This window comes from Ceratina calcarata, unplaced genomic scaffold (assembly GCF_001652005.2).
Source record: "Ceratina calcarata isolate Rehan_Ccalc_2016 unplaced genomic scaffold, ASM165200v1 scaffold8, whole genome shotgun sequence".
Classification (NCBI taxonomy): Eukaryota; Metazoa; Arthropoda; class Insecta; order Hymenoptera; family Apidae; genus Ceratina; species Ceratina calcarata.
In genome coordinates, this window is record NW_017179316.1 from 431,275 (window position 1) to 459,080 (window position 27,806).

A 27,806-nucleotide genomic window follows, 5' to 3' on the forward strand; every position below is an offset into this window, starting at 1 on the left:
GGAACGACGACGCTCGCCATTAGTACAGCGTCGACCAAAAGCGTCGCTCTACCTTTTCCTCGTTTTTCGTTTAAAACATGTACTTTGCATTTTTTTCGCAGGGACCATTTCAGAACTCGTGGCTTCGTTAAAATGCAGATTTCTGATTGAGAAACGTTGAGCACAGCCAAATCTTAATCTCTACATAAAGACTCTTTGTATCGGACAGAAGCCCTTGTTCTATTTTCATTTCACGTGTAATTGATCGTCCGCTGTTTTGTCAAATTCTGAATTTCAAAATCAAGATAATGGCTCTCTAACTTCCCAGTCCCAGTGTGGTTTCGAGGAACGATTATCGGAGGTGGCCGGACAGAGGGGAAATCTGTTGGATGGACAAATCTGGAACCGTTCAGGGACACGTCCAGACTTTGGGACGTTCTGCGGTTTTTCGACCGCAGAGAAGCGTCGCCGTGTCCCTGCTCTGTTATTAGTCGCCACGTTCGCCACCGTGGTCTCGTTTGCGGCGATGAAAAACGAGCAAAAAGGGGACCATTGAAAAAGATGGCAGGCAGGAATACGAAGGTGCGCGAAAAAGCCCTTCGTGCGGCTTGTTGCACCGCGACACGAAGACCATAATAATTTTTGAGGGACAGTTACGACCGACGGTATTCCATACTGTATAGAGAGAAGTGACAATGGCACCCCGTGGTACTCGCGCCTTTCTGTTGAAACCTCGTCGGTGTTCTCGCTGGTTCAACGTTTCGTGAGATCGAAACCAAAGTTTTAAGAATACGGTGTCGGACATAAAACTGTACCGCCAATAATTCACTTGCCAAGCAGCTCTCTGCTTTTAAACGAGAAACACACCGCACGTTTATTAAATAACATCGATTAGACGAAACAAGTTTTTAATCGAACGCGCGTTGCAATTTCGAACGAGGAAACCGCGCGTCGTAATGGCTCGCATGCTTTCAGCAATTTATGCGAATCGATTAATTTCCCATGCACCGATGTAAATTCACGGTCCGACACCTCTTATAAATCGTTTCGGCCCGACCTGTTAACGACGATCCGCGCCGTCTTCGCCGGACGCCTTGACGACGTCCATAAAGAAGAAACTAATTGGCGATGCGACGTGACGACGCGACACCCGGGCTCTTGCATTTTAATTAGAAAAATTTGTTCATCGGCCAAAGTGCTGCTCGTAAATTCACGATTCGATGAATGAAGATATTCTATCCTGTGGCACACTGTTACTCTCTCACGTCCGATGCGTCGCGATTAAATGCATTTTTTATTGAAGTGAATTCTGTACGATTTCAGAATCATTCGGGAACCGAACTTTTCACGTCGAATCATGTACCATGTTCGAATAGTCGAACCCTTGCGGTGATTCTATTTTCAGTGCAGTAACAGCGATCGACGCGTTTAGAAAGAGCGTGTTAACGACAGACCGCTCTCTTCTAGAACGAGCGACTTCGGATCAAGGCAGCAGTAGCGCGGAGAGGAGTTCGCGAAGGCGAACGTACGCGGGTGCGCCTCGACGTCGAAGAACGAGGAGGAAAGCGAACGAGGAAGAAAAGAGCGACGAGGGAAAAGCCGGAGCGATAGGAAAGCTGCATAGGCGTCGGTCAGGGTGCGACGAGGAAGGGGCGACGGAACGGTGCAACAGAGTGCGACGCGTCCGGCCTCCGCGGTACCAGGAGGACATGAACGTGGCCGCGTTGCCGGCCGAAGGGCGTTCTATCGTTCCTGGAAAGAGGGAAAAAGACGATAGACGTCGGCGGTGGACGAGGAAAGAACCCTGCGGTAGGGAAAGAGAGCAGCAACGCGTTTCTGTCTCTGGCCTCCGGCGAGGAACGAGGGTGAGAGCGAGACGCCGCGATACCCTCGGATACCGACGCTACGCCGCCGCCGCCGCCGTGGCGGGTCGATTCTGAAAGTGGAACCGAGAAGAACGCAACAGGTTGTCGGGTTCAGAAGAAAATCCCGGCCGGGGATGCGACCCCGGAGAAATTGTGCGCTGATAGCCCGCGATACACGCGTCACGCGTCCGACGAAATTAGCAAACAACGAGACCCACTGGGATTGCGTCCGTGATGCGATTAACGGAGACACGTGCTTCGTCGTTCGTTTCAATTACCGAGTCATTTCGAAGACTGTTCTTTGTACATCGAACGACGAAAGGAAAAATGTAATCGGTATTCGTACGAATAAATTCTGTAGAAATCGTATCGAATAAAAGCTGATCGATCTTATAGATTAGACTTTCAAATAATTTTATTCCCCTTATTCCCCCGCCGATCAGTCTCGCGAATTTCAGCCGATCTCGGCTGGAATCAGGTTCAGCCGGGACCACGTGAATCATATTTGACGCGACGACGGGCGGCGAGCATCAGAAGCGGTCGTAAAACGGTCGCCGCACCGCGGTCGCCAGCAACGGGATGAATTTTTTGCCGATCGCCAGAGTGGAACACGTAGCTCGCGCGATTCTCCACGGCCGTTCGGTCGTTCGTTTCTGATGGGTGATCCCTTCCCGTATAAACGGGCAACGGAACAGCGAAAGTGCTCCATTAACAACATTCTTCGCGTGCTTCCATCCACAGGCTACGCTCGATAGAGGAAGAATCCTGTGATCGAAATTCTTCACAGGACTGTCCTGGCAATGCTCTTTTTATATATCTCGTTTCACTTCAATCGATTGATCGCCCAAAATTTTTATTGCACCGCGCATCAATGATTCCTTAAAGTATTCCTACTTCTATTCATTGCGTCGGTCATTCCAATTTCTAACTTTAATTCCATTTTCGTATCTGCTCTACGAAATTATCCCGTGGGCATTAAACTTGAAATCCCATCGGAATGGGATCTGACCCAGACTAATCCTGCAGCGAGCATCGCATCCAAACGAAACCAGTCTTCCGTCCACGCCGTTCATCACGGCTTTTCCCTTTTCCTACCATCCTCGACTTCGCAACCACGATTTTCAGTTTATTTCTTGCCGTTCCCGTCGAACCGCGAGGATGGGGTCGCATCCCTATCTCACGGTTCTATCGAGATCTTCCTTAGCAAGGAGGAACGATCCCGTTCCTCCATTCCGACCGTCGTCATCTTTGCACACGATACTGTTTCTCTCCCTTGTAATTATCATTACTGAACGACGCGACAGACAGGTTTCGCCTGTTATTTGCAGACCACTTTACACTTTGTTTCGATAAAGATGTCACGGAGTCGAATGAGATGGTGTAATCATGATTAAGTCTTGGTGATAAAAAATCGTACGAATTGAAAACACGAGGTGACAACGCGAAGAAATACACGGCGCAGTATCTTCGCGTTTTCGAACAGATCGAAGTAGAGGAAGATTTAACGGATCCCCGAGCCATTCGTCTCGTCCAATCAGAAGAAAAATACGAACGTTCCGAGTGATAAAGAAGTATTCTCGTGGTGCAAACGAGGATGGAAGGTTATGGGGAAAGTGTTGCCACACGAATCACCGCGAGCCCGCGAATAATTCAGGGACGGTTAATACTGTTGCGAGACGTCGCGGCGAGAAGTTCGCGCATCCTTCAAAAAATATGAGAACGAGTTCGGGAACTTGTCAAGAAGTTCACGCAATCTCGGGGAACGCGAAGTTTAACGAGCGAGCAACCTGGCCCGTGAACGAGACAATCTTTTCAGATCGTGTTTTAGTTAGCTACGAGTTCTATACAGTTCGGTTTAATCGCAAATGCGTCGACTCGAATGATTCAATTAGTTTGAACGATCGTCCGGTCAAATCTTCCGAGAAATAATTATTGCCCTCGACCACTGACGTTGAAAAATTACGTGTAATTACAGGCTAACCAGGGCAAAATAAATCTCCTCGATTGAACCTTATCAAAAACACGTTTAACCCTTTTCGCTCGGGTCGATATTCGCAAAGAACGCGACTTAATTTCCTGGACGAAATCGTTTCGAGTTCTTCGCGAATCCTTCCACGTGATTAGCATCGGTCACTCACAAGATCATCTAAAAAGAAGAGAGTAGCTGACGAAGCAGAAAGGTCTGTCTTATCGGCATGTATGAACCCGGCAAAATATTTAGTCAGCCTTGAACTTTTCCAAACGACGCGTCCCAGAAGACAGTTTCACCTTCGCGGGGAACACGCGATTTGATATTAAATGGCAGGGAAAAAAGAACAGAGGACGCAACCCTGTCGGCGAAGGGCCATCGTTCGACGGGATGTCACTCGTTAGTCGTGATTCCACCTTTTTTTATTACGATATTGTTTTCCCCTCCGTTGTCATCCTGCTCCCGGTTCGGAACTCTGTAGACTCGTTATAGCGCGACGCTTCGTTAAAAACCAATTAGCGATATTGTTACAGAAAAGTTGTGGACGCGAAGCGAATCAAGTGGAAATTGTCAACGATATTCTTAATCAACGCAGAACCACAACGTTCTAATTTCTCCAGTGCTTTCCTTCGGGGATGAAGAAATAGAAACGATTTTATATCTCCACTGGATTAATGTTGCAGACAGACGCTAGACATTCAAGGGCACGCGAAAATACCACCGATCCCGTTTTCCCACAGACCGTATCAATCCAGGTCTATAAATAATGGAGCCTCGTCCATTCGGTTCATAAATAATGGAATCGTTGCCGGCCTCTATTGCTACTGACAAGAATTGACCGCCCGCCCGGGGAATTCGAAGATGCACCGAGCCGCTGTAATTCCACGTACGGCTAGGAACGCGCGCTGACGATCTCTTTCGCGTATGCATCTTTAATGGGACTCTAATTCATGTACCTGAACACGACGTAAATTCGAGCCACACTGTATTCTATTCACTTCTCCCGTGCACACGTGCCTGAGCCACGTTCGATAATAAAAATTTTGCAGTTCCATCGATCAAGTTTCCGTTTCACTTAATAACCAAAAATGTTCCTCGACTAGGAGGATGTTCCCAAGGGGCAGTAAATTCGAAGCCGGAAAGGTCCCGGGCGGGAAGTCCTAGGGCGTCCTTTAGGTCTGGCCTTTCCGCGAAAAAGGGCGAGAGAAGAACACGTGTGTTCATACAGAACGAAAGTTCGACCGTCGACCTGGCACGGCTGCGTTCCGGAATTATTCAGCGGGACCCCCAGTTCGGTCCGGAGATATTGGAGTTGTTTCCGCGAACGACGGAAGTTCAGGCGTTTCGGAACTCGAGCCGAACGACGCGATACTTAATTCACGAAACTACGCTTCGCCGCTTACACCTTCGAATTTTGTTGCCTTCCACCTGCATACCGTAATTCGATTATCTTGTTCTCGTCAAAATTTATTACATCTTAACGGAGGCTTCCGATAAAGAATGGAATAGAATTCTGTATCGTTTACGACAACCACTTGGAACAGGCATCTTCTAATTTTACATATCAATTAATATGATTACTGCCTTGCCAGATTGAACATTTACTGTTGTACTCTAACGAGGAATTCGATAAATCATTTAGTGCTTCATGTAAGACCGAGGGAACGTGAAGAGAACGGTTTAGATCAGATTCTTTGTTTTTCGTCAATTATCACGTCGTATCAATCACGTTACCGAGAAGGATGACAGTAACTGGACGTTTCGTTTCGTTCGCGGCAAGAATATAGGTGGCAATTAAAGTGAACGTGCACACATGGGCCACTGCTCGAGGGATCCGAGCCGGCTGCATCAAAGAAACATACAGTCCCTCTTATTAATTCATGCTAATCGCCTGCCCTCTGAAAGCAGTTCTCAATCATTCAGCGACTCAGCCGTCTTAGCTGCGTCTAACGCGTTAGACAGCAGTGTACGCGAGAACGGAACAAAGACGTTCTATGACTGGTTCTTTATACATTCCGCCCGACCTTTCACGAGAACCCAGACCTCCGTGCATATGTACCAAAAATGTATAGGGTGCATCGATAAGAATTGATTAAAGCATTGATCCGCCAAAGTACACGAACGTCGCGTTTATTGTTTGCATTGAGAAGCAATAACGTGGGAAGAGAACTTGCAAGCTCTAATTGAAAACCGTATTCGCGTCTCCGGAAAGAGACGAAAAGGTCCGGTTTCGACGACACCGGGCGCGGGTTCAACGCACGGAGAACAGTAATTTCACCAGCAGCGAACAACGGTAGCAACGATAAATAAACGGTGATACTTCGAAGAGCGACGCGGGTAACAAGCAGGCGAAGGGTTGAGACGTATGCTCCCGTGCGTATTAACTTATGGAACGGAAATAACAGCTTCCCCGGGGAGCCGAAATAACCAGGCGAAACACGGGATTGTCCGCGGACTCGGTCTCTCGTTGCTCGAAGCCAGCTCGGGAATTCCGGGTCGCGTTATTTATTCCGACGACCCACCCTCCATGGCCCGAGGGGGGCCGGGGGATTCGAAGGGCGTGAAGACGAGAGCCAGGCCGAGCTGGTACCGCGATTAACCTTGACAGACGTCGTCTTTCTACGGGCCGGGTGAAAACGCGGTCTCGGTTGATCGTTTTAAATCGCTTCGAATCGGTTCTCGCAGCCGCGTTCAACTCGTTCAATTTGTCGCGTGATTCCACCAGGCGTGAACGAATTGACTGTCGCGCTTTTCGATCCCGAGGGCTTCGAGGAAAGACTTTGACCCTTTCGTTTCAGACTCTTGCGCTCTCGATTCGTTACCAAATAAAATCTTTGAATGCAAGGTGGAACGAAATCATGTACTACAATTTCCAGGTCTCGCGATAAGAAGTCCTTTTGATTCAAACGACGTTTTATACTTCATTGAAAAACATAATTGGATCAGAGATTAAGTGGTCAATTGCGTCGATTGTGCAACGGGAATCGAGATAAGATAAGAACGGTAGGTTCCGAAAGGTTGTCTTAAAGAATTTTACGACATCTGAGGGCAAGTGTTAATCACGGTTCTCTATAGAAGTTTCAAAAGGGTTTCCCCGCAGCCAGTTTCACGATTTGATTTGATTTCCTTGCACGTCGGTTGCGAGCCACGAAATATCACGGAACGAAACGATTCCTCGGCGATATATTCCCGTCGTAAACGGCACAAATGGAACGCGTACACGGAACGATCATCGGTGAAATACCACCGGATTCCCCAACGCGTCTGATCGATGACGCTGTTAACGCGTATTAATGATACCTTCCAGTTTCTTGAAAAAATTCAATGCGGAACCGGCCTTCTGACCTTTGATTGAAACGTGAATCCCCTCCGATGAATCGTTGTGTCTACGTTATTATGACCAGACGAATAAAATAGTTTTTATGGAAATCAAAGTATTCGAAATACCCGTGTGTACCCGTGACTGATAATTTTTCGACGTTAAAAAGTATTTTTAGATCGAGACTAAAAGTGAAAAGTTACGGGGAATCGAGAATCTCGTTCGGTTCCCTCGAGCTGCCGATTTATCACGCATGTACGACAAAACGAGACGGGTACTGGGAAGGATGCGTGCGAAGCCCTACGGATTCACCACTTTGGAAACCGCGATAAGGCACGTGGAATTAATCGCGCCCTTCTCTCGACATTCTTTTTTTCGGTCATTCCTATGGTTAATCTCGCGAGCGTGACCCGAGCTGAATTTTAAATCTGACGCATTACACGCGTAGCCGGTGTAGCAGGAGTCGAAAGGATATCTACGTAGAGGCAGGGAATTAGCATAAGCCATTGTCCTGCCACGGGAATGGTATCTGAAAGCTCTAACCGGCTACAATGATGTTATACCGCAGGTGGAGGAGAGTAACTATGCACTGTTATAACCGTAAATCGTGCGGGGATGTATCAAGCTTCCTCGTGATTCCATTCGCGAATCACGATCCCCCAATTAAACGATTATTATCGTCGGACCTCGTGAAGCCAAAGAGATGTCTTGATAACGCTAAGCGCGATCATTATTGCATACGTATAAATTGATTCGATCCAGTATTAATGTCTACCACCTCCCGTCGTCTTCGTAGACTCATCATATAATTAATTCGCATTGAATTTTTTCATTATTTAACCCGAGGAAAACTTGGTTCATTTTGTTAAAGATATCGCGTGTCGCGAAGTTACGATCTCAGCTACTGTTACATCGCTCGACTGTTGAGACTCCGTCTCATCTTCGAAACTAGGAATCTAGTAGTTGTAAACGGAATTCGTCCCAAAAATGTGTACCAATCTCGGAGCACATTAAACGCTACAGATTTCCAAAAGCGGTAGACATTCCTCGGCTTGGAAAAGTAGAAACAAACTATGCTTCCGAGAAACGTGATTCACAGCTGGGAACACTTCCCCGACTTCGATCTTCCGAATAAAAATAGGGTGAGAAACGTGTACTGTACCAAGTTTGCTTTCGTAGCGTAAAACAAATTTACTACTAGCGAAAAACCGTGGATACGTCTTCTCTAACGTCTTCCACGGTGTGTTTTCTATAGCAATTGATAGGAATAAAAATTCTCGCTGAGGAACGAAAATATCTCGTAGAGAGGAGACCAGGTAATGCTGTTCTTTCTTAATTAACGTTCGTACAGCAGTTGTTAAAAAACATTGGGCAAACAGACGAGTTTCTGAAATTTACACCTTATAACAGCAGAATTATGTAGCTGTATTTATGCCGTTAATTTTATGCAAGACGCGTTACGTAGCTGCGGGTCACTTTGTGAAGTCAAATATGTCGGTGAACGTAACGAACTAAAGAACACGACGGAACGATGAACATTCCAATAAGACTTTTTACTTCGATATGAAGTAGCGTAAGAACGTAACATGTTAATCGAACACGGCTATGCTTCTTGCCTTCGTCAAAAAGACAGATATGAACCAGCATGGAGAAAAGTAAGAGGGAAAAAAGAGGAACCGTGAGGCACATGATGCAACGTACGGCGAACACGTTCGAGTGTTTTGACAAATGACGAGCTTCTTGGGGAGAGGCATGTATGCACATGTCCCTCCGACCAGCTCAGGAACTCGCCAGAGGGTCTCGCGTATACGAATCGTTCATCCGGATCGTAAAAATCCGATTTTTCGATGAATTTTCACACGGGCACGTACTACCGTTCGATTAAGTCTCAAACACGCGAACCTACTTTGCGCTTTTAAAATCGTTATTCGGTATGGGAAAATCGCTAACACGTTCGCATCATCGATTAATCGACTCTCTCGCTCCTCGCAAATTACTTTAGTTAATATTCTCGGAGTTTGACCAATCGAAAACAGATTTAATAAATAACTGTGGTCAAAAGAGGTCGTTTATATGCATGTGATATAATTGCAAATGTTATAATACAAGCATGCACGTTTCCACGATAAAGTGTTACGTTGATAAACCTATAATTTACATCGGAAATTTTATTTAGTATATTATTTTTCGAATGGCTTCGATTTTTCAGAGCAGAACATTTCCGTTTAGGATCCGAATGAAACGGCGAAAGGCTGAATTGCAGAGATTTAAGCGGCTCCTCGAATGGACCGTGACACGGTGTTAAGAATCAACGGAGGTCAAAAAACCGGGAATGAAACGAGCAACGCGGCCTCCTCGTAATTATGTCACCGTTGTAACGCGGCTCGCGTACGTGGCGTAACACTCGGATAAGCGTAATAATAGCGAGATAAAAATGCGTAGAACCTATTTATAATTTTACGAGTTTCTTTACTAATAATTACCCCTCGCGATATCAGAAGCCGAGATACCGAGGCTCTGAGTCATTCAAACAAAAGAGGTAAGAAATGTAGAAACAAACTTTCGGCTGAGCGTCGTACCACCGACGGTGAGTTCAGTTTAAAAAATTCTATTTCTATCTCTTATTTAAGAAATAAGAAATAATGTTTGGTCACTAACCACGTGCTCCTGGTGGGCGTCATCCCCGCTGACGATGGTCCGGGACCACGGGGGTTGGGAGACCGGAGGACTCGACACTGGTAGAGGAAAGCAGAACCGAACCGAAACCGAACGGCAACGCGCACCACCTTCGCGAACGGGAGTCGGCCACTGACTGAACGTGACTCCGATTCTCTGGAACCGGGAGGAGGCTGCGTCGACCGGTCAGGGACCACGAGCCTGCGGCCTTCTGACACTCAAGTCACCGTCAATTTCTCCCTCTTCCATTTCCCCTCTCTGTCCCATCTCCCTATCCTTCTCTTTCACCGACCGTTCCATCTCTTTTCGATTTTCGTTTTACATTCACAGACCCCATGCAATTGGTACTCGATTGTACAAACAAAATTCTTACAAAAATAATACTGAAACGATGATACAAATAGTCTCTATAATCCAGGGAAGACTTATGAAAGCACTCGGATTCCTGTCAACATTATCCAGCAAATAGTAATATTCAAATCAATCACGAGATCAATGTACTATTCTGTTAACTAATACAAATCCTCGTTGCACAGAAACTCCTACTATTTCAGAGTTCGCTAATGAATCATAACGTATGCACCCAATTAGAACAGCATCCCGTTTTGTCGACAATAGCAAGGATAAACTGTGCATCGATAATTATAACCCCAATTGATACATATTATTTAATTATGAATCATTCATCGTATTGACGTATTTTAGGACGCATTCACCTCACCAGAAATTGTGTACAGCTATTGCTGCGTATCAGTAACGTGAAGGTCGCGACAATAATACGCGAAAAAAACATGGTTTCAAGAAATACGCGCGTAACACATTCGTATAGTATAAAAACTGTGAAAACAGTTTGTGACCCAGTGTGGGAGAGCAATGGGTCGTGGAAATTCATTCGACCACTCATTCAGACGTCTTAATGAAAAGTGAGCCGGCGATTTACGAGCGTTCGATGCGAGCGAAGTAACCGTCGATGAATAATGGAACGCGTGCCACCGCGATGATCCCTTAATAGCAAACGACAAGATTCTCTGCCCGATCAAGAATCGTAGGCGATTCTTCGCGTTCGACGAGTAGATTGTTTCAACGAAGTCATGTTTCGACAATCGTGATAGCACGTAGCTTCTGATACTTTAAAGTTTTCAATTATTTTTATTTCTTCGGCGTTCCATTATTCTACGAGTGCAACAAGTCTCGCACGAGCAAATTAAGATTTCTAAAATCCTTAAGTCCTCAATTAATCGACGGAACGTAAATTCAGAATAGTGAATCGAATCTCGCGTTACCGTCGTTCGCGTGGAGCTCTTCATTTTCCATCACCGTGGGAAGACGAGGGGGAATTATTTGACGCGTTCGAAGCACGAACACGCTGGAGGTAAGCTCGAAAAGTTTTAACGATAAGATTTAATAGCTACGGGACCAGGCGCGACGGTAAATCGTTTTAACAACTATGACCAACGGGACCAATTGTTCCGGCACCGATCCTTTCCCAGTTTCAGCCATCGCCTCCCTTTTTCCGACCGGCTTACCACGAGTTTTCCTCTTCGGTGGAGGAAACGCGATCAAGCAGAGGAACTCGGTCTCGCAACTACTTTAAGTTCGATGCGAATCGGTGAGAATTATCGGACGCCGGGTAAAAACGAAACGAGTTTCTGATAGCAAAATTGTTCGCGGTGTCTTTTAACGAGAACGGCTGGTGAACACCGACTGATAAGAGTGAAAATCGCACTAAACAGTAGGATGATTAAAAAACCCTTTAACGTTCCAAACTGTAAATCATGAAATCATTTTACGTCGAGACTCGACGACGAATCGATCGAAATGGAAATGTGAAGATCGACCGACGCTGGATTCGACGTCGATTTTTAATAAAGATACAATGAAAATTAAGGTTTGGACTGACCGGGTGGATCGACGGAGCATCTTGGCGGCTGAGAGTCTCCGTCCAGCGAGAATCCCCGATGGAACACCTCGATCTCTTCCGTAGAAACTTTAAACTCACGTACACCCCGTCACCGGATCGAAGGAGATCGCGAAAGGACGCGCGCGTGCGACACACGGGAGAAGACTCGGAAGACTGACCGAGAGAAGCGCGGAACTCCGAGGAGCAGTCGACCCCCGCGTCGGTTCGCCGGCGGGGGGAAACGAGGGGAGCGGAATGTAACGAGGAGAGTCCGAAGGTGGCGAACAGAATGAGAATGGAAGAAGTACGAAGAAGAGAAGGAAGAAGAGAAGGAAAGGGCGAAGAAGAGAGAGAAACGGTTGGTGGGGACTCGGTGCTCATTCATGCTCGAACGCCCTCGCGAAATCTCTGTTCCTCAATTTCATTTTTCTACCAGTGACACGCTGACCATATGTTTAAGACCGCATTTGTACGATCGAAGTGAGACAACGTTCTGCCAAAGGTTCCATTATTTTACCAGCTAACAACGTCGATGCCTCGATATTATTATCTTTACCTCGATTACCCGACACGATCTGTATATTTTCTACACTGCTTACGGAATGAGGTCGTTTTTGAGCTTGCGGAAGGTAATCAAACTACCTGTCAGCAAAATGAAAAACAGCGAATTCAACACGATTAGAAGCGTAGATCATGATATACAGGCGTGAATTTCGTTTGGACGTCGCGCGAAATTCGACGAACGCGATTAGCGGGGAAACGTTAACGTCTGTTTGTTAATTAATACTCGGCGTAGTCGCGTCGATTCAATTTCGACGGGTCGAATTAACGAGACCAGAATCGACGCAGGCCTTTTATTAATCCCCGCTGTACGACTTCGTTAATTATCGTTGAAACGCATGATCGGACAGCCAAGAATGAATGCCATATCGTACAAGGATATAAGAATCGATTTTTCGACTGTTAATACCTCTCGTTCGATGTCGGAATTAATAGGGACATAAAGTTCAATTTTAATTCGAATTTCCAAAATGGCTCTCGTTACTTATCGATGTCCAATAGTAATTATCGATGCGAATCGATATTCGTAGACATCGAGTGCGCACATTTTTAATTTATAATTACGAGTTACTGAACTCCGTTCGTAATTACTAAACCTAATTGTCGTTTCTAAATTGCACGAACATTTTCATTGGCAAAACACCATTTTAGAATTGCATTCAACATTTCTAAATTGATTCATGAGGAAAGAGCCGCTTCAAAGAGGAAACGCGATACGATTAGTCAGTCACTCCATGCATTATTATCATCGTGCGTGCACTCAATAGGATTTCCTCGAAATCTTGCCGACAGCCACCACCTGTTATATTTTACGGTAAATGACGATATCCGGGATTATTAGATTCGAGGCATCGAAAATCCTCGCGGTTCGAACCCCCTGCCCCTCCCCCGATGACCCCGTTCCTCGTTGACGAATCGAAGCCTGATGACAAATCATCGTCGCACGTGCGACTAACTGATAGCAGGCGCCGGTTTCCCGTAATCCCACGGGATCCCAATGCCACCGGTGGCCGATTACCGTACGCGATATTGCGTCTAGTTAATTAGCGCCTGTCGATTGTTAGCCTGCATTTCGCTCAAAATCTCACAATTACATCGATTCCCTCTTGAAAAGACAATTTCAAATTAGCGGAATTATCTCCAAATCGAATGATGCAAGATGATTTGTTGATTTTCCGTAGTCAGAGAACAAGATTCAGCATCGTTTAAACAATTTTACTGATTAACCCCTTCGAATGTTCTTCACAAGTGGTGGGCGTTAAACATACTGTCACGCTTCGTGTACGACATTTAACAGCCGAAGAGCTGTACTACGATCTGAAATGTTTCGCCTTCAGGTTCAACGCCTTCCGAACATAAACCTCGATATCATTTTTGTTAGTCATATTTCCATCAGCGAGGCTCAAGAGAGGCTCGTCGAACGTGTGTACAAGCAGAATTTACTGTCGTGCACTAGGAGGAATTGATGCACAACGCCTAAATAAATAAGCGTCCAAAAGTGGAAGCATGGGTCGAACCCGTCGAACAATTCCGCGGGGGCATTTACTTATTTAAGTGCCAAGTATTTTGGTGAAGCGTTCACGTGAAATTCGACGCTTGTTAACTCCCGTCAAGTTCTTCTACCGTAAAACTAATTTCAAAGCAATCCACCAAACTGCTACCGTTCCCAATTTCCCTCGTTACATTTCATATTACGGTCTGGCATGGACTTGAAACGTAACAGACTTTCTGTTTTCCCTGTACAATCCGCGTTATTTTTCTACCGTAATTTCCATCTGGCTCCGACGATGTCGAACGTCTAAGCAAAGTTATATCGAATCAACGTTGGGACGAATCTACGTTCGAGATCGGTGTTAATTAATAGAAAGAGATCGTTGCTATTTCGGAAAGATACTAATTGGGTCTTATCAACCGGTTAACTCACTTCTTCCGATGAAAGGACACGTGTCCTGTTGTTCGTGAGAGATGGGCGTCAGAGGAAGCAGCTAGTGACCTCGAGGAGCAACGTTTCTATTTAGGGCAGACGATAGACGATAACCGCGTGCTCCAGGATGCAGCCTGATAGAAAGCGGCGCGTGCGATTTAATTCCATTCAGATATTATGCTCATTCATGCTCGCCGCACGATTCATTCATTTCGAACTATGCCATCGTTTTGATTGTCCAACCGTTTAACGAACTGCCAAGACACATCTTTATTTCTAACAATAAAATGTGCGTTACGAATGAAATGTTCTTTTCAGGAATCAAGAGAGAGATGGGCGTAGTTTCATTAATTTTCGTGCTGATTAGGGACGTTTTCGGCTCGTTAATGTAATTGGGTCATTCGATATCGCTTCCGAAACTGTAGCCGCGAGTGGCTACTGGAACGGACGAACAGCGTTGATTATACGCTGGAAATAAACGAAGCGAAGGAAGAAAAAAAAAAGAGAATAGCATTGTCCGACAGTGTAGCACGGTTACAAAATGATGACAGCGCGCGCGTGTAACGGTTACGTTTTCGCCAAGAGATAAAATATTCGAGAACCGGTAGCGAGAGATACGCGAACGAAACGGAAGCGTGGCTCGGGGATGCGTCGTCGTCGTCGTCGTTCGTGAACAAATAGACGAACGGAATGGCGTACAGTTACGATATCGAGGAGGTACCTCCGGACGATGTTCCCTGCGTCGAGCATGATGTACGACGAGCTAAAAAGTTTCTACAGAAACACAGTCCAGAGTCAGGTGATTGCCTGTGAGTTCGCTGGCTGTACGATCGAAAATAGCCGGTCGATCGGCGGAACGTGCCTGATTAAATAATGAGAATGATCGCAATAGTATTATTTTTAGTCGATGCCTGGGAGTTTGTAACGCGCATCGATCGAACAATAAAATCGTTATAAAAACTATTTTTGATCCAGGCGTACCTATTTTTAAAGATACACAGCTCAAGGTTCATCGCATACTGATGTATGACGAAACAATTGGTTTGTAGATACGACCACTTGACAGAAGTGTTGGCGAGGATTCTGGCTGAAAAGCCAAAGAATGCAGTGGACATTTTTGAGGCGTATAGCAGAAGGGTGAAAGAGGAAAGGTTTAAGACACAGGCCCATCATCTTCGAGACGTATACGTGCCACCAGCGCAATTCGAAGAGGCTAAAAAGATCATCAAACTCTTCAAGGTGTCGATCGACGACAGAAAATCAGAATATTCATACTTGTATACGAATCGAATCCGATGACAGGGCGTCGAGGGACTCTACGATGGAGACGAAGAGAAACTGGAGGAGGAGGAAGAGGAAGAAGGGGAAAGGAGGAAGAAAGTACCGAACATGATGGACCTGTTGTACTATTTCGAACAGACGAACGTGGGATTGCCTCGTAGAGAAATGATCTTGCTGAATTTGTCCATCAGAAGACTTTTGGCAGACAAGCCTATAGAGAATGTCAGGTATACACTATGAAACCTTCTCCCTGCTCAATTTTACGATTCGATAATAAATATCGCAGATTCTGGGGCAAAATTCTTGGGAATCCCAAAAATTATTACGTGGTCGAAGCAGAACTAGAACCGAAAGAGCTGGATGAAAGATTGGAGGTGAGGACGACCCTCGAAGTGATAATTAGATCATGAATTTCATTCACGTACCGAACAATGTGTATGCATACTAAACGATTACGCATTACTAAACGAAATCCCTGCGGTTTAACGATCTCGTCACGAAAGTCTACATCTGTTGAACGCTAACTTAGTATAAAAACTATTACTAGTAAGACGACACGACAGGGCAAATTAATTGCAGAAAGGCAGGAAAGAAAGCGAAACAGTTTCTGAATCACGTGAACGCGTCCGTAGAAAATTGCGGAAGAGGAGGCACAAAAGCGCGAGGAAGAGCTGGCCAGAGCGGAGGAGACGGCGAGAACCGCGGAAGAAGCGGCCGGAGCTGCCGGTGACAAGGAGACCGTCGAGGGAACCGAAGACGCGGAAGAAAAACAAGAGAGAGAGGAGGAGGAAGGCTTGAAGCTAGTTTTTCCGCCATTGCCTACCCACTCCTGGACACCACCACCGGAAGTGCCAATGGAGAAAGTAGGAAGTGGCGCGAACGCCAAGGTACAAGCTGTTAAAAAAGAATGTTTCAGTTCGGAAACATAAAAAATATATGAAATGCATCCGATAGAAGTTGCACACATAAACATTCGAAATCCATAGAGTTCTTCAGAGTCGCCGATTGTTAGTTTAATTTAACGATACCATGCGTTCAATCGATCGAAGTACACGCGAGGGTAAACACGGACGGGGAGGGAAATCGGGGTCGGTGCAAATTAATATTCAACGGGAAACACGAGGCGTGTTTTCCTGGGCTGGTAGTCGACTTTGTTCCAGGTGTATTTTGTATGCAACGAGCCTGGGTTGGACAAGTGGATCGAACTGCCGCCGGTTACGCCGCAGCAGATAGTAATTGCGCGACAGATTGTCCGCTACTGCACCGGAAATTTGGAAACATCGGTACGCCGGCCCGTAAAAACGAAATTCCATTTTCAAACCGTTCTCACGCCTCCCGCAGTTGCACACGTTCCCGCCGTTTCCCGGGGTCGAAAAAAACTATCTACGCGCGCAGATAGCCAGGATCAGCGCGACTACCCAGGTGTCACCCATCGGCTTTTTCACCCTGGGTGCCGGAGACGAAGAGGAAGAACTGACGGAAGAAGTGGAAGAAGGTAAACGAGGAAAAGATCGACGCAACGAATCGATCGAATTACCGTGTGCTACGTTTACGTAGGCGGGGTATTGTCTGAGAACGCTCACTACGATCCACTGCCGATCAAGAATCTGATAGATCCTTCAATGACGAACTGGTGTCACCACGCGCCGTACCTTTTGAAGCAAGGACGCATCGCCTGGTGGAATCCAAAGGCGGACGAAGAAGTTAGTCGCTATTATTACTAGAGAAGAAAATCTGGCGAACAATTTCGTGGTACACGCGTATGCCATTAGTGGAGGAGATTAAAAGCGAGTTGCGACGCGATTAGAAAGGCGACGAAGAGGAGCTGGAGGAGGAAGAAGAGGAGGAGGAGGAGGAAGGGAGAGCCGTGGAAAAGGAGGTTGGCCCGCCGCTTTTGACGCCGATATCCGAAGACGCCATCGCGGATTCGATAATCCCGTGGACCGGAGTGCAGTCGACTCGCGTTCAGCCCGATCAGGCGGTCGCGTTAATTAGATCGAACGTTTGGCCGGGGGCATTCGCGTTCGCCAGCGGGAGGTGCGTGCACGAGCCCGATATAATGATTTTCCATTAAGCAGGACGTATCTGCGATATTTATGCGGTCGTCCGGCAATAAATTCGCCGCGGAGCGTCGAAGAAAACAGTAGCGAAGGGTCGTCGCGGGTTTTATCGTGGGACGAATCGAGCCGCGGGAATTTCAGGACGCGTTAAAGGCAAATTAATGCCCGGGAAATTACGCTAATGTTACTTTAATGGTGTCGCAGGCGTTTCGCTAACATCTACGTCGGCTGGGGCTACAAGTACAACGCGTACAATTACAGCCCACCGTCCATGCCACCTGTGCAGGACCAGTACAAGGTCGGCCCTGAAATCATGGAGATTCAGGATCCAACCTTCGAACAGGAAGAGGCCTGGAGGATTGCGCATTTGCCGCCACCTCCGGTCATACCGATGGGTAAAATCGATACTATTTAAAACTGTTACGACAGAATAATTGTTTCTCATCGAGGAAGAACATATTGGTTGATTCTTTTAGGAGAAGAAGAAGAAGAAGGGGTCGAAGAAGAAGAGGAGGAGGAGGAAGAAGACGAGTGATTTGATTGTGTTATTGAACAAGTAGTCTTGATACTAACATAAATATCCTTACTGATTACTGTGCACCTCTTGAGAAGACTTTGTATAATTAAACTTTGATGTTAAAATGTTTGAAAAAAGCTACCGTACTCTACAGAATTATTCTTAATCATCAGACGATAAAGTAGTAAGTAGGTTCTTTCAGCTTTCAGCTCTAGGCGTTAGGTCGACATTCCTCAAATCTTCCAACACTCGTTTGGAATTGGAACAAACAACCATTAAATAATACGGTTCCCGCCAAATAATTCGTTGGCATCAATTCGTTTTTGAACCAACGAGACATGTCGGACGAGGCAGCTAAGAACGAATTTATCTTGAGGCCGATGAGCTGCGAATTGAATCAACTGTCCATGCCAGATGGATCGGCAATGTTGATGCACGGTAGGTTATAAATCTGGTTGCTATATACTTTCTCTGTTATTTAAACATTTATGTATTTAAGGTGACACCGCAGTGGTCGCTGGGATTTATGGGCCCATAGAAGCAAAGCCACAGAAAATGATTTACGACAAAGCCTCGGTGGAAGTTTCATACAGCCCAATCAAAGGCCCAGCTAGTAAGTTCGTTTCAAGTTGTCGATCAAACTCAAAATTGAGGACACTGAATTATAGTTTAATTATTCAGAGGTGGATGACAGACTGACAGAGATGTACATAAAGGAGACCTGTGAAGCTGCAATAATCGTCACCTTCCATCCGGCAACGGCCATATGCGTTAACATACAGGAAGAAGAAGATTCCGGTGGCGTACGACTCGTTTCCCATACAACAGGATTACGAAGTCATTTGTTCTTTATAATAATTCCAAACCGATTTTACAGATATTGGCTTGTACGATTAATGCAGCTTGCCTGGCCCTCATCAACGCTGGCATCCCAATGAAATTTACCATTGCAGCCGTCAGCTGCATGATAGAAGAAGACACCGGCGACATCGTGTTGGATCCAGATAGTATTAAATTACAGGTACTTTTATAAATTAATTTTTTATATTGAATGAACATGTAATTTATTTTTAATTCAGAACGCCAGGGCGGAGTTCACCTTCGCGTTCGACAGTATGAAGAAAGATGTCGTATGTTGTCACACCGCCGGCTGTTTCACCGAAACGGAGTTCTTGGAGGCAATGGACAAATGCAAGCAAGCTAGTCAATACGTCTTCGATTTTTATAGAAACCTTGTAAAAAAGTACGCGAACGTCATTTAATACATACAATTTCAAAGCAAAAGCTTCGGCATGTCTTTAATTCCTGCATCCTTCCTCAATTCCTGTTCTCGTACGATCGATATTGTAATTCTCTCGGTATAGTGATTCTCCGCCATTTTTAAATCGCGACAATTCTTGTTTTATTGATAATTTTGTTTTCATTATTTCTCATCATCGGTCGCTGATCTAACAAGAGTGAATTTCATTTCTTTCTAAATTGTTAACGAACATTTTTTATTTATATTAATATCGGGTAAATTTCGTCGAGTCGAGTCGAGAAATTTGTTTGTATAAATTGTTGTTGATTAATTTATGTCGAGTGGCTATCAGAAAGTAAATGAACTTTTAATAGACAGTCTTTAGATATTAACGGCTCTAACGATGCAAACACGTTCCGTCCCACTTTCATGAGATTTATAGCATTCTACTTGGCAAATCACGAAAATAACTATTACCATTATTGCCGCTTCTCTCGAAAATAGATGAAACTGCTCTCTTTCCTTAATCTCAAACCCCGATGCTAATTCGAACGTTAAATACAGAATTTCGGGCTTTCCTCTATTCTGACGCCACTTATTGTTAGAGCGATACACAATTATTACAAAGAACTCTTGCAATAAACGATTAGGATGTGATCCAACTCACGTTAATGAAAAATACTGGAGAATCGCCAGTGTAATGCCTGACGTAATGCTAGCACAATCGCGCGTGTTGTCGATCGTTAAATAAACAAATACGGCATTGAACGTTCGATTTCGTCGATATCGAGCAATACTTCGCTATCCTCTAAGGTGTTACCGTATCGTTTAATCATTGTAACAATTAAATTAAGTAACGTTGATACATCGTATCGTCTCTCCTCACATTTTTCAACTTGAATCAGCAATGTAAAATTTTCCGAAGGTTAAAAGAGACGAGAATTGTGACGCGGCGATCCATAAATAAACGAGAAATTCTTGAGGGAATGAATTCGGTCTCGGATAAGGGTTAAGAAGAGATGAAAGGGCGGACAGTTCAGAAATAGAAACTTATTTATCCGCTGATAAAGGTGGACGCAAGTTTTCGCGAATCCGTGTCACCCAATTTAATGGCATTCCAAAGCCGCGTAAAAAAAAGAAGGTGACAGAGGAGGGAGTGGAAAGGAAAGAGAAGAGAGAGTGCGATGAAAGGGGGTGGGTTGCAACCTTAACACGATTCTATTTCTTTCGATGCATCAGGCCGTGTGCTGAGAGTGACGCAATCGGAACGGTGACCGCGAGACTTATCCTCGGGGAAGACGCGACCGACGTATCTACATGCATACGTGAACACGTCCGTTACCGTCGTGCCTGCACCGCGTCAGAAGAGGACAGAGCGAGGCGGGGTGGCAGAAGCCGAAGAAGAGTTTCGGCGAACGAACAGAACCGTACGAACCTTCATCGTGGCCGCATTAGTCGATCTTCCACCTTGGTGAGCACGTTAAATTGCGCACGAGAAACGGTAACGACACGCGCTTCGAATCGTTCGACAGTTGAAGAAGCGACCGACGAATTTTCATCCGATATAAATCAGAAGGAAGGGAAAATGGTTTACGAGAGCGACTTCTACACGACCCGGCGGCCCTATTCGCGGCCCTACGTCTCGTCCTACAGTGTCACGGTCAGTATAACCATTGGGATTGCCAAAGAGCGGGATGAAAGTATGTCTTAATAATGTTTTGCTGGATAACACTAACGTCGAATCACGAGCGTCCAGTGTGACACGGAGGACACTTTAAGCTACCCCTGCTCGAACCGTAGCCGACGTCTCGCTTGCTTTAACGAGTTCTTCACAGCGATCTCTCGTAGATATTCAAAACGAGATTCTTCGTTCTCGAAGCACGTGCATCGAAAACGGAATCAGTTAAAAATTGCGAGACGTCGGCATCAGAGAATGACACTCGTCGACGAGATCGATCAACGACAGGCACCTAGCGAATAGTCGTTGCCGTCGATCGAGTTTCGAAGTCTCTACTTCCACACTTGTTACTCCGACTATTGGTCGTTATCACGTGTATTATTCTCACTGTTGTCGCGTTAACAGTTCTCCCGAATAAGAGTCGTGCACTCGGTGTCTCCCAGACGTAAGAAACTTTGATCACTCCCGGTACTGTTTACCCATACTCAATGTTAACGTGCACACTTAACAGCACGGATGATATCGGTATGCAGCAAGTATCAATTAGACCAGTTGAACGTACATGTAACAGCACGGTAATAACATCCAGTTTACGGAATTAATTTGTACCTGCACCAAACAAACTCTGACACGAGTTATCCGTCCAATTAAACGGACGGAAGGAGTACCTGTTGAATGATTTGTTTTCGAGAACACCCTTGCTCTGTGTTCGTTTTGTATGTACGTGTCGAGCCCTCAAACAACCGCAGGGTTTCGTCAATTATATGTTTTATGTACCATTCGAACGTGTAAATTCAGTTCAGACGCGAGAGGTGTGTCTCTCGGAGTTTCACCTGAATCACGAATGGTCGTTCGTGTGTATCGAGAAATGTCGAGCGTCGATTCGAGGGCGAAGAAATCAGAGAAAAGCCTATTCATAGCAGCAGTGGAGCCATTTTCCGGACTCCGTCGCGTTAAACTTAAATAGCCGTATGACCCGGCAAATTTTGGATCCGTGAACAGGAAAACGTATTTGGCGCAACAAACGTCTATATGTATAGGAGAAGATTACCGAATGCGTGTGTCCACGAACGTGACCCGCCGCCTCGTCGGAGGCGCGTCGAATAATTTACGTACGAGGATCGAAGAAGATTTTCGTTTTGGCAGCTCGAATCGAACCGTGCCATTGTTGATCGTGGATCAATGGTACGGGCGACCTGAATACCCGCGCTCCTCAGTGATCCTAACTATGTTCGAACGATCTTCGGCGAGGTCTCTAACTCGGAGCACCTCGAACGCGATCCCCAATGACAGAGGTTGATGAATCTACGCGCCACGAGGAAACGGTCTCGGGGATGTTATTAAGATACTTCCTTCGTCTTTCTTCGTTTCGGTAGAGAGGGGATCCTCAGTGAGCATCGGTGTTGCGTTACTCTGCCCTAATTTAGACTCACGGCGTACCCACCGACGGTCTCCCACCACGGCCCGCTAAAATTCGTCACGGAAATTCATACGCGCTTTCTGGCCGACATGTTCACCAATACCGAGAGCTCGTCACAGCTGTTCCCGTTTGTTTGATCCACGAAAAATCGGTAACATTGTTATCTATTTTCGAAACGGAATCGTTCTTCCACTAAAATCCAAGATAGAATTGGCCGAGCACGATCGAACGGACTGTGCGCATCCAGAATCGTTCCGAAGAGAATGCGACGATTTATTATAAATAAGACACTGCTCGCTCGAGATGATTCACGAGAATAAAATCGTTGCGCGAAATAATTCCCTTTGGAACGTTATCAAACGAGGGAACGCGCGTGGGCGAGTTTACTGAGCGCGAGGGTGTTGCGTTCCATCTGCGCCATTCACATCTCGGTCTAATTTTGCGCGTGGATGAGAAACACGACTGAGAAGTAAGCTCGCGTGAAGGAACGTTGCAAGAGGAAGAAGATAACGTTCGTGGTAATGTAACGGTACGCGCGTTTAGCTCCGATCGCGCGTCAGTCAGAAAAATCCTAGCGAGAAAATGGGGAAGACATGTGTGGAAGTGAAGACGTCGAAGGGGGAACGCGGCCGAGCGGACGGAGGATTAAACGCGTCGCGAAACGTGAATTTACAGAAGCAGGACTACTTCCCGTGGGATAAAGTGCCGTTCGTACCTCGGCCGTCGCTGGTCCCGGACCCGTTCACCGTTTGGGGTCGCAAGAAACAGGATCCGAAGAAGGAATTCTATCAGTACGTCACCCTGAAGGACAAGGAGGGTACCGTGCGCGGCAAGAATCCCGCGAAAGATGAACACGCTCGACAGCTGGTCGACGGCGGGGCCGTGTCGAAGGTCAGGCTGGACGCCGCGGCTGAATTAGCGACCAAGGGCCACGTCTTCGAGAAAGGGATATTATCGAGACCGAGCACTACGACGAGGAAACACCTCGTCCCTACTTACAGCGGGCACACGAAGATACTGATGGCACTCGAGAGACCGTCATGGTACCGATTTTAACAAATTGGAGAACGATACGACTGACCACGAATATTTTGATACCTTGCTCGATTACCGCGTACCGAATTATTAGATAGTTTTACATATATCTTTTTACTTGAATAAAACGATACTCGAGGCCAGCAGCATGACACGAATAGTCTACGATCGATCATAGGGACTACGAGTAGTCTTTTACACCGTTTTTAAGTTGTGTGCACGTTCAACGAATAAAGTTCTACCGATTTCGAGAAGGCGTATTTACTGGATCCGTTCCCAAACACGTTGCGCGAACGACCCGACCGGCGCGTGCTATAATAATCTACGCGTAACGTCAAACGAAACGCCGGTCAGGTATATCTGTAGTCCGATATCGTCGGACGCGTAGGAATCGGTTTAAGATCGAGAGTCTTTGAGTAACGAGACACCGAGATGCACCCGTGGCACATGAGTACCGAGGTAACACAACGTACACACTGTCGCGTTACGTTGTCCATGTGTTTCTTGGCAAGGGCGAATTCAGTTGCTCAACCGTGGCACTCTACAGTGTCCTGAATATCTCGGCAAGGAGACATTATTAATGCATACGTGTACCGCTCTCTACGTTTATAATTGGCCCGCACGTTGTGTGTCTACAGATAGATCGATACGTTACCGCGAGACGTATATCTCAGCGATATCCCATTACTATGTTCTACTTCCGCATTCTAACGTGTAGATAAAACCACTGACCGTCGTAGTCTCTTGTTAACCCTTTACCTAACCCGATTCCCCCTGCGACGCTTCGTCTGGGTTCTTAACACTGTCGTCACTACGATCGAGATCCTCGATGAACCATCATATATCGACTAGGAACGGTGAGAGGCGAGACGAATCCGTCGAAAGTGTTGGATTTTTTTCACCCCTACCATCCCGTTTCCCAGTATGTTATTCCAAAACGGAGAACAGAGCCAACAACACCGATACCACCAATTATTTTCAAATAAAAATTAGTTAAATTATTGCAAATTGATCGTTGAACGTAACGTCGTATAAATGATCGTACGGGCGAAGCAGGAGAGGGTCGCCATTAAGAAACTGAGTTCTGTTCTCCGGAAGAGGCCTGTTCTCCAGATTGTTGACCTTGTGTAACCCGAATCTATAGACGCCTCGGCATTACGTGGTCCGCGACTATCCGGACGTCGGGCTGAGGTCTGCTCAAGAGCAGTACAGCTATGCCTACACCAACACCAGCTCGTCGAGCTCCTCTACGGACCCGTACAGCCGTCGTCCGCAGAAGACTAGCTTCACCGAGGAGAACGTCGTCAAGAGGGAGACCGGACCGTACGGATCGTACACGACCGAGAGGTCGTCCAGGACATCGACCGGCGGCGGTCCCGGAAGCTATCGCTCCTCTTACGAGTCCCACGCTTCCGGCCGTTTGCCCGGCGGTACCACTTACCGCCATTTCTCTTACCGCGTCTAAATTCACCGACCCATGAACCGTTTCACCGACATCGGACGTCTCTCTCTCTCGATCTCTTTTGGCTAACGTCCCTCCGATCCTGATTTCGACCCTTCGTTACTTGTAGACTACCGATCGATTCAAAAGGTTCGATCTAGACATTTCTTAATGTCACGTTCGTTCCTTTTTACACAAACGCATAAAAATCTGCAGTCGTTCGAACCTCTGTGACTTAATAGGACCTGAACGTTTGTAAAGAATCGTAGCACTTTGAATTACGACGATCGTTTGGCCAGATAAACGAAGATTCGGTGAAACGAGAAAGATCGTTCGGCCTGATCATTTATGACTATGACACGTTGCTAACTAATGTTTGTAATGCCTGTTTATTACGGAAAGTGAATTTATAGTTGCATTTAGATGTTTTCAAATTGTTACACTTATTTACCCCGATCAACTATGTATCCCAGTGTCTCTGTAAACCTCGAATTCGAACACGCGTGAATTGTACAAAATTTCTGTCCACTCATGGACTATATGTGTGTGGGGAGTGTTTCTCTTTTGCTTATATTCGCGCAAGCATAGTTTCTAGCGTGTACAACGATGGTGTGAATCAAACCAAGAAAAACTAAACGCATCGCGAAGAAAGTTCGAAATCGAAGCGTAATTCCGTTGTATCGAATTTTTACTGTTACACGAAAAGAAAACGAAATACAGATTCGATTATGATGCGAGCGTTCAACCCTGTGTTCGTACATTACCCCCCCTGATCGATAGACGATAAATGTAATGCGTATCGATTGTAACTAACCGTGACTAACATTCTAAAACTCATCTCGATAGACACACAACGGGACAATTGGCCAAATTACTGAACGAATGGATTCGAGACGTTTCGCCGCTACTTATCGCTTCACGACTCCTTTATCGAGAGATCTAAGTCGACGAGAAACCATTGATACGCGCGCGAGGGAGACAGATAAAACGAAATAAAAGTAATATCAGAGACACGTGAAAGAAAGAACGGTGTACGAACATTATTAACCGGGTTTTGTTCTTCTTCTTTCTATTTTATTCTGCTTCCCACGTCCTCCGCCGCCGCCGGATATCGTCGAAATATCGTTAAACGAAACACACGTAAAAATCCGACCGATTTCTGTAAATACGACCGAAACGGGGCTACAGTGGGATCGACCGATCACTTTACCGATCTCCACGATTCTTCAGGTAAGTATCACAGGTGTTCACGCTACGCTGCGAAAGACTCCCACTTCACTCAAAGTTGCTTCATGCTACGACGCTTACTGGCTTAATATTCATTAAAAATCGCCTGCTTCGATTAACAAATTCATTCGTCGCATTTTTATAACGATCATATAAAAGGGCATCACAGACACGAATCGAAATAAAATCACCCGTCGACGCTTAATACCTCCACCGATCACCCGCTGCTAGATCGCTGCACCGCCTTTAATCGATCCCCCGCTGGACACGACGAGAAATGCTTTGAAAAGACACGGCTGCGAAGACACGCTTGAGAACGAGCTTTCTTTGAAAACGAGCTAAATCGCCGCTGGGAAGTTGGGAATTAGACGAGATCGAAATTGGTAAAGCCTGGTTCGTGCCTCTAGATTAGAAGCATGCCTCGCATGCCGTACGTGGCTCACAAACGGCTCGTGACTGTAATCCACACGCCGTACCATAGCGTGTACCACGGCGGCAGCCTGATACCGATAAGAATTCACGCGCGCGTGCGTCCGAGCGTCCTCGCCGCCGAGATCAACAGGCTACAGTACCTGATGAGGCCCTCGACCGAGTCCTACACGGGAAAGTACCTCCGATCCAAGGATTACATCGTAAGTCCCCCCAATCGTGACTGTATACGACCGTCATCGACGTCAAACGTCCGATCATCATGTCATCGACACGACGACGTTCGACGATCATTCCTCGCCTTTCATCGTCTTCGACATCTCCGGCATCTCTCAGCGGAATCATTTACAGACACGTTATTGTCGATATCATGTAATTTATGATTGAAATAAATAATATCAGAACTGTCTACGAGACTCACGGTCACACAGCGTTCGAATTTCGCGTTTCTAGGACCACATTCGGGGCATGCTTAACGCGAGATTCGGTTCACCGTTAGGACTAACCGAATAACAGACCGATGATAGTCGAACGCTAATTACTCTCGATTGTCTCGTTGGACCTCTACTTTAAGTTTGTCTATTCGCAGTATTTCGACGACGAGGCGAAGGAAATACGCGCGAGGGTGGATTCTCTTCTTCGCCGTGTTCACGTGTTCATTCCACGAGCCGCAGCAAGGTATAACGATCAAGCGTCGGCAAACGGGACGATAAAAGACCATAGAGATATTACAGATAGTGTAGGGAAGGTTGCCTGAAAATCGTATCCTGAATAGAAAGAGAGAGACAATGAGAGACTTCTCTTTATCTCTTTCTACTAGCGCATGATAGAAACAAATAGAAAGAGGTCTTCCATTTTCTTTCTCTACCTAATGAGTATACGGTACCACTTACACAAGAGCCTATGTCTTCCCTACTCTATCTGTAATACCTCTATGTAAAAGATTGTACGGTACCGTGCACATTCTCGTTCACAACTCTTAGGACTTGAGGTGTACAAATCTATGGGACGTTCTAATTTCTGCCTCGACGAATCTCAGTTTTAAATTTGAAACCATTACAAAGTTCATCGTGGACAGAATCCCGGTTTACTTTGGTTCCTCTTGTTTTGGCCGACAAATACATATACAGTCAATTCGAAAAGTTCATGTACCTTACAAAAACGCATTGCCGGTAATTAAAAATAGTGCATTTATCTTCTAATTTCGATATTTAATGAGTTACATATGATTATATGGCATTTTATTGATGTTGACAAAATCCGACCATTCCACCGTCGAAACGGC

General features: G+C 45.9%; 4 protein-coding genes across 8 annotated transcripts in view; 3 read left to right on the top strand and 1 right to left on the bottom strand.

Moving 5' to 3' along the window:
- Ppn (proteoglycan-like sulfated glycoprotein papilin) overlaps positions 1-11,912 on the bottom strand; it is an 85,076-nt gene extending 73,164 nt beyond the window's left edge. The window contains exon 1 of one of the 2 annotated variants that reach the window (XM_026818575.1): positions 11,709-11,912. In XM_026818575.1, coding sequence (XP_026674376.1) covers positions 11,709-11,728 — 20 coding nt within the window. In that variant the 5' untranslated portion in view covers positions 11,729-11,912. Of the gene's footprint in view, positions 1-9,790; positions 9,957-11,708 lie in introns of those variants that run through there. The other variant, XM_026818574.1, reaches the window with a different exon arrangement.
- Positions 11,913-14,883: 2,971 nt separating this feature from the next.
- Rsph4a (Radial spoke head protein 4a) lies at positions 14,884-18,173 on the top strand. The gene is made up of 11 exons (XM_018034592.2): positions 14,884-15,002; positions 15,243-15,432; positions 15,496-15,701; positions 15,761-15,848; positions 16,107-16,361; positions 16,635-16,757; positions 16,816-16,969; positions 17,032-17,177; positions 17,297-17,511; positions 17,739-17,929; positions 18,011-18,173. Exons 1-11 carry the CDS (start codon positions 14,884-14,886, stop codon positions 18,067-18,069), a joined length of 1,746 nt encoding a protein of 581 aa, XP_017890081.1. The 3' UTR covers positions 18,070-18,173.
- A 121-nt stretch (positions 18,174-18,294) lies between these two features.
- Rrp46 (exosome complex component Rrp46) lies at positions 18,295-19,333 on the top strand. Its single transcript, XM_018034574.2, has 5 exons — positions 18,295-18,489; positions 18,551-18,664; positions 18,733-18,854; positions 18,929-19,072; positions 19,131-19,333. Exons 1-5 carry the CDS (start codon positions 18,390-18,392, stop codon positions 19,311-19,313), a joined length of 663 nt encoding a protein of 220 aa, XP_017890063.1. The 5' UTR covers positions 18,295-18,389; the 3' UTR covers positions 19,314-19,333.
- A 1,185-nt stretch (positions 19,334-20,518) lies between these two features.
- Positions 20,519-27,806, top strand: part of LOC108631045 (proteoglycan 4) — a 14,535-nt gene continuing 7,247 nt past the window's right edge. The window contains exons 1-5 of one of the 4 annotated variants that reach the window (XM_026818467.1): positions 20,519-20,762; positions 20,824-20,951; positions 26,054-26,095; positions 26,500-26,724; positions 27,111-27,199. In XM_026818467.1, coding sequence (XP_026674268.1) covers positions 20,877-20,951; positions 26,054-26,095; positions 26,500-26,724; positions 27,111-27,199 — 431 coding nt within the window. In that variant the 5' untranslated portion in view covers positions 20,519-20,762; positions 20,824-20,876. Of the gene's footprint in view, positions 20,952-26,053; positions 26,096-26,499; positions 26,725-27,110; positions 27,200-27,806 lie in introns of all 4 variants that reach the window. The other 3 variants (XM_026818466.1, XM_026818468.1, XM_026818470.1) reach the window with 3 other exon arrangements.